The sequence below is a fragment of the Myotis brandtii genome, unplaced genomic scaffold, assembly GCF_000412655.1.
Source record: "Myotis brandtii unplaced genomic scaffold, ASM41265v1 scaffold154, whole genome shotgun sequence".
Lineage (NCBI taxonomy): Eukaryota > Metazoa > Chordata > Mammalia > Chiroptera > Vespertilionidae > Myotis > Myotis brandtii.
The window spans coordinates 4,112,031-4,123,725 of NW_005355584.1; the positions used below are offsets into that span (position 1 = coordinate 4,112,031).

The following is an 11,695-nucleotide window of genomic DNA, read 5'->3' on the forward strand; positions in this document are numbered from 1 at the left end:
GTCTGTTCATCACTGAGGGTCTTCATCTGGCTACCTTCTTTGGAGATTGTCATGTTGTTTGCAGTGATGGTTGTCTTTTGGCAATCAGTGAACAATGTCTTTGGGTTGTCAGTAACACCTATCATCCAGGAGGTTGCTGTGGGTTTTCTCTGGTCAAAGGAGGTCACCTTCTGGTCCATGGAGACAGTCTCATTTAGTTCTCCAGGGGGCTTATCGAAGGCATTAACAGGGAGAGTTATTGAGTTCTGGTCAAGGACTGTCCCAGGGATATTAGAACATGCAGAAACCGTCATTGTGGGCGTCAAAGGAGCCATCACTTGGTTCTGAGCGGACTCAGGTTGGCTCTCTTCACCACGGGCAGTCAGAGGCATGCAGATCTGTGGCTCTGGTGCAGCTGGAGTTCTTGACTCATGTGTCTCAGAGAATTCCAGGACGAACTCCTCAATTTCCTGAGGTAAAGGGTGAGTCTCTTGGCAGTTGCCAGATAACTGAACTAGATCTTCAGCTGTGGGATCCATCATTTCGTCGAGCGCGGTCAGGAGCCACTGAGTCTGGAGGTGAGGTCGGCTGGCAGATAGTTGCTCGGTGCAGGGCCTGGCACTTATCTGCATCCATATTTAATTAGCACAAATCTCCAGATTATAGAAAAGCCACAGGACTGGCATATAAAAAAGATGACTTAGTAAAATTACAAAATATTATTGAAACTCTGCGTAATTTTCAATACATGCAAGAAGTTGTCCATAGTGTCTGTGGTGGGCTGAATAATGTAGCCCCTCTACCACATGGCTGGGTCCTAACCCCTGAAATCTGAGAGTCTATTACTGGACAACGAAAAGGGGATTTTGCAGATGTGATTAAAGATCTTGAGATGGGACATTATTCCAGGTTTTGGATCAGTACAGTGTAACCAAAGGATCTTTCTAAGGGGAAGGTAGGAGGGTCAGATTCAGAGAAGATGTAAAGGATGGAATCAGAGGCCACAGAGGAGATGCTTTTTTCTTCCGCTAGCTTTCGGGATGGAGGAGGGGCAGCTTCGAAAGCTAAAAGGGCGGGGAGACATTCCAGAAAGAACCAGCCAGATGGCACTTTGATCTAGCCAGGTGAAACGGACTTCAAATTTATGACCTCCAAATTGGAAAATAATCAATTCATGTTATAATAAAACTCATGTAAAAAAAACCTCAACAGGTTAACGATAATTACAACAACAATATGGATCTCATGGTCAGTTGAGATGTTTTTCTAATTGCACAGTGTTTCCAGTTGCACAATTTTAATGCACGATGTCATACCCAGGCATTGTTTTTATTGTTTTGCCGTTTTAAAAAGCAAAAGCTTACTGAACTCAAGGTGTGAAGGACTCAGAAGGTGACATTTCACTAATGACTCCTCTAAGAAATTGACAAAGATGGATGTAGTGCCTTTATTGACAGCCCCTGAGAAGCATAGTACTTTCAAAATGACATCAAAACAAAAGCAAACAGCTGTGGAAAAAAGCTGCTTGCTTTTGTTTACAGAAAGAATGTGACTTCCCTTAATTGCATAATGCATATTTTATCTTAGTATATAAATCCTCACGTGTCTCCTATTTAAACATAGATAGCTAATTATGCTATTTGCCAAGATCTAATAACTTCAATATTCTGACTTTAATATTATGCAACACCTAACCTAAGAGAACCTCAATGAAACTTACACATATTTCACTAATGAAATCTTGCCTTCCTTGTGGACGGGGTTCATGTGGAAGGCTCTGTGTTTAAATAATATGCAAAGAAAGGCATGTGACTACAATCTGGATCCAAATAATGATAAATCATAAATTTAAAATATAATGCAATGGCTTTTGCTGGTATATTGATACTTCTTATTGTGAAATAGTTTTCTCACAGAAAACAGTTATACTATCATGGGTTTGTTTGGTACATACTCACTTCTCTGTCTCTAGATTTCTTACTCCACTTTATCTTTCCCAATGTTTAGTCTGAAGGCAAGGGGAGCTTCAGGGCTCTCTAGTCTCCTCAGAGCTTCATTCTGGGCCAAGTTTCCAGGGATAGAGGCAGAATCAGTCACTTTTTGTGTCCTCTCAGTCCCAGACAGGGAATAAGACATTAAGACAGATTTCAAAGGCCAGTCCTAACTACGAGTTCCAGTGAGGTTCTGAGGCTCAGTTTTGAATCCCTATCGGTGTACTCAGTTGCCTTAAGGAATAAACCTGATAAAGCAGGGCTAGTATGTGAAAGGTTAAGATAGTTGCCTTCCCATCAAGGATTGGGGTCTTCATCCCAGTGATTCATAGAATATTAGAGAATTTCCATCACAAGAAGCTATAGTATTTTTAAGATAGAATTTGATATGATCTATATATTTCTCAAGTCTAAATTATTATGGACTGTATTGCATATCCATACATACTCATATTAAATGATATTGATTGGATTTTCTTTCTGAACTAAAAGATTCCATAGGAACATACCCCTGTTTTTTTCCTACTGTTAATGAAAATTTTTTCACCTTTAGTCTTTGAATTCAATGTCTATTTACATATAATGCTAAAATTCTTTTAAAAATGATAAAAATTCCAAGTGTATGTAAAATAGATTATTACTGATTTTTCTACTTGAGATAAAAGGCAAAACAAATTACATAAGAGATGTAATTACTTAAAGATAGCATTTGATATAGAGCTTTTCACCCTCAGTAAAATCATATTAGTAGGTCTCTATGCGCAGCTAGTTGGATGTATATCCTCTCTTGTGTTTGCATGGCTTTATGATGTGAGAAATCAATTCTTGTACAGTTGCTACTTGACTTTCTCTCCAGAAAACTGTTTCTTATATTAGGTTTTGATATCATTTGATGAGGAAGCTTGTGAACCTCTCAACCTGATAATGCAAGTTGTATTAAATGGGACATAATTCCCAGTGGCTGGTAGATGGACAATTTGGTATTCTGCAGCATGAAAGATTGAAGTCCAACCACTCCATCATTACTTCAGAAGAAATTCTCTTCAAGTGAAAAAATGGAAAAGGAGGTATTTTGTTCTTGTATGAAATGGAAATGGCTTTCAATACTGTCTTCCTTATCTACACCTTGATTTTTTTCTTAAGGAAACTTAGACCATTTACTGAACCAGGCATCTTTTAATTTGGTGACCAATCCCTGTATTCTTAACCTGTTTTTGAAAAAAATTGAAGCCCAAGACTCAGTATGTCAGAGGTAGATTCTACCTGTTGTGTATGTGGTCGTTAGGTTAGTTGTACACATTTTGCTGCTTATTAATGTTTCTCTTTTCATCTGTTTGCTTTTGCTTGCATCTGAGAAAGAGACAAGCTAAAGCAGAGAGGACAGACAGTTAATCACTACTACTGCCAACATGCTTTTACACTTTGGTCTTATCAATGAGATAGGGCTGAAAACCAAATCAAAACAAGACACAATATCCTTCTCTCTGTGGAGTATCAATGAATTAATCTCACTGGATGAGAAGCATTGGTTGGATCAATAAGACATTTTCCCACATTTCCCTGCTGGCCAGAAAGACTCCAATTTCTACTTTTGCTATTAATTGATTCAAATTATATGAGATGGTAATGTTATAAGGAAATCATCCCATGGGGCTCCCAACATTCCTTGTTAACTCTAACCTGTTCTTGGTGCGTTTATTCTGTAGTACATATTTGGGACTAGGTTCATTGTGTTTTCTTTTTCTTTTTTGTCTCTGTTAAAAATAGTACCAATCACTTCAGTTATACACAGTGTTTGTTATTGAGTCTGTAGCATGTTAGAAAATTCTTTTAATTTTTGTAGTAGAAACTATATTCAAGACACTCCATGGTTTTTTCCTGATATCTTTTTAGATTCCTGAATAGGCACTGTCTATCCCACTGTTTTGCTTATATCCCTGATAGACTAAGAAATCTCTAAAGCCAAGCATTTAGTTGAAACAAACTTTATTTTTTACTCACAAACTTTAGCTTATTATTCACATTCTTCCTAAAATATGTGGTAGCTCTGACCATTAGGATGAGGCTCTAAGTACTCATTTTTGGAAAGAGGAGGCTGAGAACTGTCATAATAAAGCCACAACCAGTCTTGTGTTCTCTTGTTTCCTTGTGCTGTTCATGGACATTTTCACTTGTCCATGGGATTGTAAGAACCCCGAGGGCTGTGCTTATTTTTGCATTCACCCATGCCCAGCCCTCCTTTGGTAGCAGGACATGCACTGTGAATATGTTCTTTAGGTAAATTGAAATAGCCGTGTGTGTGTGTGTGTGTGTGTGTAGTTTTTCTGTCTTCAACGCTTAGAGGTTATCTGATAAAATTACACCTTGCTGGCCACTTTGAGGCATAAAATTTGAAATGTGAGCAGGAAAATTGGGTACTTTAATGCTTTATTTTGCACTTCTAAGTTAGATAGTGAATTTTAAAGGAAATTCATCCCACCATTTGTTTATCAAGTATATACAATATAAAAAATAAACTCTACAGCAGAAGGCGTGATAGTTTCATTTATCTCTTATGTGTTATATGTCACCTTGGCAGGGTTGATTCCCCACTCATTTTGCCTAAATTTGGGTTTCTATACTTTCTTAGGTCTAGGATTAATGACTGACTTATAAGGAGTTTTTCTGTCTTCAACGCTTAGAGGTTATCTGATAAAATCACACCTTGCTGGCCACTTTGAGACATAAAATTTGAAATGTGAGCAGGAAAATTGGGTACTTTAATGCTTTATTTTGCACTTCTAAGTTAGATAGTGAATTTTAAAGGAAATTCATCCCACCATTTGTTTATCAAGTATATACAATATAAAAAATAAACTCTACAGCAGAAGGCGTGATAGTTTCATTTATCTCTTATGTGTTATATGTCACCTTGGCAGGGTTGATTCCCCACTCATTTTGCCTAAATTTGGGTTTCTATACTTTCTTAGGTCTAGGATTAATGACTGACTTATAAGGTTGATGATGGTGAATGACCTTTGAACACCCCTCTCCGTCCTATGTGGATGTGATGTCTACATGGCTCTGTGATGGCATGGCTGTCATTTTACATTTATTACTTATGTTCCCTTGTCATTTTGATTTTATGATGACAAATCCACAATCTAGAGTTGCCATGCCTCATTGATATCAGTTGGGTGCCTCTGGGCTTTCTCCTTGAGCACACTTTCAGATTTCTTCATACTGTAAATCATCTCTGACCCCAAAATAAATCATTATGAATACTATGTTCATCTCTGGTAGAGACAAAATCACTTAAAGTAAATGCTCCCCCCACCTTATTCATTTTTGTTAAATGTTATTTTTAAAAAAGTTTGTAGAATGTACTTTTGGGATGTCACATAATTTAAAAAATTCATTTTCTTAAATCTAGTAAAATGTGTTGTTTTTATTGTATAGTTTTTTTAAATTGATAAACACATTAAATAGGACATTTAGTTTTTATTTTAACCAAAAATGGTAGATTTTGGCTAGAAGTTGCTTCTTCTACTTAATGTATATCAAATATCTTTTTCTAAAATTAGCTTTATTTAGATATAATTGACAAATAAAATTGCATATATTTAAGGTGTACACCTAGATGTTGAGATATATGTATTTATTGTGAAATGATCACCACAATCAAGCTAATTTACATATTTATTACCTTACATCTTTACCAATTTCTTCTTCTTTTTTTGTTGTGATGAGCACACTTAAGTTTTACCTTCTATACAAATTTCGAGTACACAATACACTATTATTAACTATAATCATGACACTGTACACTAGATATCCAGATACTAGAGGACTGTGCATGAAATTCATGCATGGGTAGGGTCTCTAGGCCTGGCCGGTGATCAAGGCCAATCTGTGGGGTGACCGGCAGGGCAATCGGGTGGTGTGGTGGCGCTGGCACCTGCCTTGGTTGGCCTGGGGCCTGTGGGCTGGGGGCAGCTCCTGCATTGAGCGTCGGCCCCCTGGTGGTCAGTGCATGTCATAGTGACTGTTCATTCTGCCTTTGGTTGATTTGCATATCAGGCTTTTATTATATAGGATTATTCATCCTGCATAACTGAAACTTTGTATTCTTTAACCACCTCCCCATTTTCTCCACCACCATACTCAGCCCCTGGCAGCCACTTTGGTATTCTTTTCTTCTATATACTTATCTTTTTAGATTTCATCTATAAAAGTGGGATGCAGCATTTGTCCTTCTGTGTCTGTTTTGTTTCCCTTAGTATAATATCCAGTAGATTGTTGCAAGTTGAAGATTTTTCTTTATTATGACTGAATAATTCTTGTGTTATATATGTGTATCACATTTTCTGTATTCATTTATCTATTGACCGAAACATAAATTGCTTTCATATCTTGGCTATTGTAGATTATATTGCAGTGAATGTGGGAGTACAGATATCTCTTTCAGATACTGATTTCATTTCTTTGGGATATATGCCCATAAGTGAGATTGCTGGATCATAAAGTAGTTCTATTTTTAATTTTTTTTCTGAAGATCTGCCATACTGTGTTCCATAGTGGCTGTGTTAGTTTCCATTTCCAACAGTGTACATGGTTTCCATTTTCACCACATTGGTGTCACTACTTTTTTTTTTATATAATAGCAATTCTAACATGTATGAAATGATCATCTCATTGTGGTTTTGCTTTGCATTTCCCTGGTGATTAATGATGTTGAGCATTTTTTCAAGTATCTGTTGGTCAATTATGTGTTGTCTTTTGCAAAATATCTATTTGTGTCCTTTATCTATTTTTTAATGGGACTACTTGTTTTTGGTTTTTGTTATTGATTTATGTTCCTTATATATTTTGGATATTAACCCCTTATCAGATATAAGATTTACAAATATTCCTCTCCTATTCCATAGGTTGCTTCATTTTATTGGTTACTTCCTTTGCTGTGAAGAAGCTTTTTAATTTAATGTAGTCCCATCTGTCTACTTGTGCTTAGTCGTCTATGCTCTTGGTGTCAAACCTAAAAAAATCCTTGCCAAGACTGATGTCAAGAAGTTTTTTTCTGAGACATGGAAGTGACTATGGAGCATTGAAGGTCATGCTGGCCTCCCTGGTTTGAGTCTTTCTGGTTTAATTCTGAGCATCGCAGACCACATTGCTCCACAGGGAAGCCTTAGGGTCACTGCAGGCATTAAAATCCCCATACCTGCACTGCCAGGAGCTAATTGTTCCTGACTCTTCTGTGACAAAGGACAACACTTTCAGCATTTCAGGGTCCTTCTGACTGAGTGTGGTGGAAACAAACAAAAGAACTGTGCTGATACTTTTGAGGTATATTCCTATGATGCAGACATAACTCCTTAATATCAGGTCACCTGAGAAAACAACGAAGAGCAGGACCAGGAACAGAAGGACATGGCTGATTCTCAGGGACCATTAACCTTCAGAGATGTGGCTGTAGATTTTTCTCAGAAGGAGTGGGAATGCCTGGATCCATCTCAGCGAAAATTGTATGTAGATGTGATGTTGGATAACTATGAAAACCTGGTATCCATGGGTCTTGCTGTCTCTGAGCCAGATCTGGCCACCTTTTTTGAACAAATGATGGAAAATTGGGATGCGAAGGGAAAAATGACAGTATTAACCCACCCAGCTATGCCATCTGAAGACAACCGGGCCTTATTGCAAAAGCCAGGAATAGAAGATTTGTGCTCTAAAATAATACTGAGTGCATATAATGGAAACAGAAGTTATCAGTGCAATGAACATTTGAAAAACTTAAACCAAGATTCAAATCCTTATAAACATCAGAGAACTCAGATTCCAGTGAACCATTATGAAGGTGGAAAAGTATTTGACCAAATGTCAAATCACAGTAAAAATCAAGTTATTGAAATTGTGGAGGAGACAAACAAACAAAGTAAATGTGTCAGATCATTTAAGCGATCTTCAAATCATATTGAACAAGAGAATATGTACACTGCAGAGAAAGGTTACAAGCATAATCTACTTGGGAGAGTCTTCAGTCATATGTTCAATCGAAATAAACATAAGGAAAGATGTACTGGAGGAAAACCTTACAAATGTAAAGAATGTGATAAGTCATATAATTGGCTTTCAAATCTTAGGAAACATCAGTTAATTCGTACTGGGGAGAAGTTTTACAAATGTAGAGAATGTGGCAAAGCCTTTAGCCAGTCCTCAAATCTTACTAAACATCATAGAATTCATACTGGAGAGAAGCCTTATAAATGTACAGAATGTGGCAAAGCCTTTAGTGATTCCTCAAACCTTACTGAACATCAGAGAATTCATACTGGAGAGAAGCCTTATACATGTACAGAATGTGGCAAAGCCTTTAGTGATTCCTCAGCCCTTAGTAGGCATCAGAGAATTCATACTGGAGGGGAGCTTTATAAATGTACAGAATGTGGGAAAGCCTTTAGCATTTCCTCAAACCTTACTGAACATCAGAGAATTCATACTGGAGAGAAGCCTTATAAATGTACAGAATGTGGGAAAGCCCTTAGCTATCCCTCAAACTTGACTAAACATTATAGAATTCATACTGGAGAGAAGCCTTATAAATGTAGAGGATGTGGTAAAACCTTTAGCCAGTCCTCAGCCCTTACTAAACATCAGAGGATTTATACTAGAGAGGAGCCTTATGAATGTACAAAATGTCACAAAGCCTTTAATCAGTGTTAAAACTTTATTGGAATTCTGAAGATTCATACTGGAGATAAGTCTTTGTAAAGTTTTGTATGAGCACTCCAAACTTAACATCAAGGAATCCATACTAGAGAGAAACCTTAGGAATGTAAAAAATAGAGCAAATTCTCCAAACATCATTCATGTTTTACTGTACATGAGAAAATTCATACTAGAGAGATACTTGACAGATGTAAAAAGTGTGGTAAAAGCCTTTCACTGACTCTGTAATTGTACTAGTCATCAGATAGTTCATTTTTAAGAGAAACCTTATAAATGTGGAAAATATGGCAAAGCCATTTTTGCCACTCAGAAATTACTGAATATCAGAAAATTCACACCAGAGGCAAATGTTACAAATGTAGAGAATGTGGAAAAGCCCGTCATCACTCCTTAAAGCTTACTTGTCATCAGATTATTTATAGTGGAGAGAAACCTTACAGATGTAAAAATTTTGGAAAAGTATTTTCTTGGCATTCTTGCCTTCCTAAGCACCAATTAACTCAATCGTGAGAGAAGCCTTACAATTGTGAAGAATGTGGTAAAACTTTTATCATTGGTGTATGATGAAACATGAGACAAATCATAGTGGAGAGAAGCCTTATATGTGTAGAGCATGTGGCAAAGTATTTAAATGGCATTCATGTCTTACTGTTCATGAGAGAATAATTCATACTGGGGAGAATGTAGCAAAGCCTTTTATGAGCACTCAGAACTTAACATCACAGAATCCACACTGTAGTTAAACCTTATGAGTGTGGACAATGTCACAAAGCCTTTGAACACCATTTGTCTTACTGTACATGAAAGAAGCATTCATTCTGGAGATGAACCTTATAAATGTAGTGTATGTGCCAAAGCCTTTAATTAGCAATGGTGTCTTAGCCAACATGAGAGAATTTATACTGGAGAGAAATGGTACAAATGTAGAGAATGTTGCAGAGACTTTAAGCTGTGCTCAAAACTTACTCAATATTGGAGAATTCATGCTGGAAAGAAATAGTTAAAATGTGAAGAATTTGGGCAAACTTTTAACCATTATTCAAGCCTCACTCAACATTTGAGAATTTATACTGAAGAGTAGCTTTAAGTAAAAAATGTGTCTAAGTCTTTAATCCTTATTTTACCTTACTCAGCATCTGATAGTTCATATTGGAGAGAAGCCTAACAAATATAAAAAATGTTGCAAAGCTCTACCAAGTAGCAAACCTTACTCAAAATCAGAATACATTCTAAAGAGAAAAAAATACAAATGTAAAGAATGTGGAAAACCCTTCTTTCAGCATTCACAGCTTATTTTACATGTGAGAATTCATAGTAGAGATAAACCTTAAAACGAAAGACTGTAGAAAACCATATAGCTGGACCTACACTCTCATTGTCTATCAGGGAATGCACATGGGGGCAGAATTATATGTTCATAGTAAAGAATGAAAGACTTTTGTCCAAAATATATACTTCACAAAAGCTCAATTAACTTATGTCTGAAAGTAACATTGAGGATGTAAAAAACTTAGTGAAGTATGTAATTGAAAATGAATTTTTAAATAGAGAATTCACAGTTGAACATTAATAATAGTTTTCAGGTATTACTTTAAATCAGAATACTTAATATAGAGAATTATCCAAAGTTTAAAAAACTAGATAATGACTTGTTAGTGTGTTTTACAATATCAAGGGGATGTATGTTTAGATATGTATAAATACTTAGAATGTATCCTACTTTATATTGATAGTATTTGAGATATTTTGAGAAGGAAATATTAATATGATTCCACTCTCATATTATGTTACTGTATTTTTCTTCCTACTGTATGTGAAATCATGAGGTTGATTCTTGCTGCCTTAAAGATCTGTGAGTCTTGTCTCTAAGGTGGGTTTCACTCATATCTGCATTTCCATTAAAGATTGAAGACATTGTAATTCACAATGTATGAAGAAATCTAAATGGAGATATTGTTTGTGGTTGACTTAGAGCTTTGTTGCATGTCACCATGAAGAGCATCTTTTATTGCATTAATGGAAATCATAAGAAAACTATGAATATTAACTATTTTTCCAAATACTCTATGGAAAATATGATATCAGCTCATTAAAATCCTGATGTATTTAATAGTAGTCATAGATAGAAGTGATGAGCATAAGTTGATGTGGTTGGAACAAAAGAGTGATCAGGAATATGTGAAAAAGTATAGACAACTCATCCCAAAGTGCATAAAATAATTGTACATCCATTGTTGCTAAACAATTAGCCTCTATTTTGAAAAACAAAGCCCACCTATGAGATCACTAAATCACAAGTAGAGATACACCTCTTAAGTAATTTTAATGTGTAATTTTACAAATGGTCACAAAATTGGTTTGTCATGCTTTATTTAGATTGTGTGAACTTATAACTTTAATAAAGCATAATGCATTTTTTTAAAAAAGAAGCCTTTTCCTTATTGCTTTCTCCTAATAGTTTTAGTTGCATGGTCTTGTATTTCTTTCACTTTAATGAAATGCTTGTTGAAAAACATAGGCAAAAATTCTTGAATAGTAATCAACAAAATAATATTAAAAATAATTACTTGCTAATTCCACTAAATATATTTTGAGTGTGTTAGGATACTCTGTATTTTAAATTGATATCTAAAAATATTAACTAGCAAAAAAACCTGACACAGTAAATGGTATCAATGTGAACACCATGGACAGTTTATATTATCCTTACTACATTTCTACATTTCTTCCTCTACTGAGGCAACACCCTTTGATTCTAAAAAATTACTTTAGACTATTACTATTTTAGCATTTTTAATACCAAACAAAGAAATTAATACATTCTTAAAATTGTAAGATTTCAAAATGTGTTTTTATTTCACAAGAAAATAAGTTCTTTGCAAAGCAAACTCATGTAACTAAGTAGACTTTTACACACAACTGCAATGAGTTGTGTTATTTTTATTTAGAATAAGAATTTCTAGAAACATCTTTATTATTTCAACATTTCTGAGTTAAGAAACTTATTTTTATAGCAA

At 35.5% G+C, this 11,695-nt stretch overlaps 1 protein-coding gene across 1 annotated transcript; it reads left to right on the forward strand.

Annotated features, from left to right (window-relative positions):
• Nucleotides 1-7,379: 7,379 nt before the first annotated feature.
• Nucleotides 7,380-9,678, forward strand: LOC102259174 (zinc finger protein OZF-like). Its single transcript, XM_014535957.1, is given in 4 exon segments — nt 7,380-8,637; nt 8,707-8,710; nt 9,041-9,184; nt 9,486-9,678. Coding segments are annotated over 4 exon segments (1,599 nt in total).
• The last annotated feature ends 2,017 nt before the right edge of the window (nt 9,679-11,695 follow it).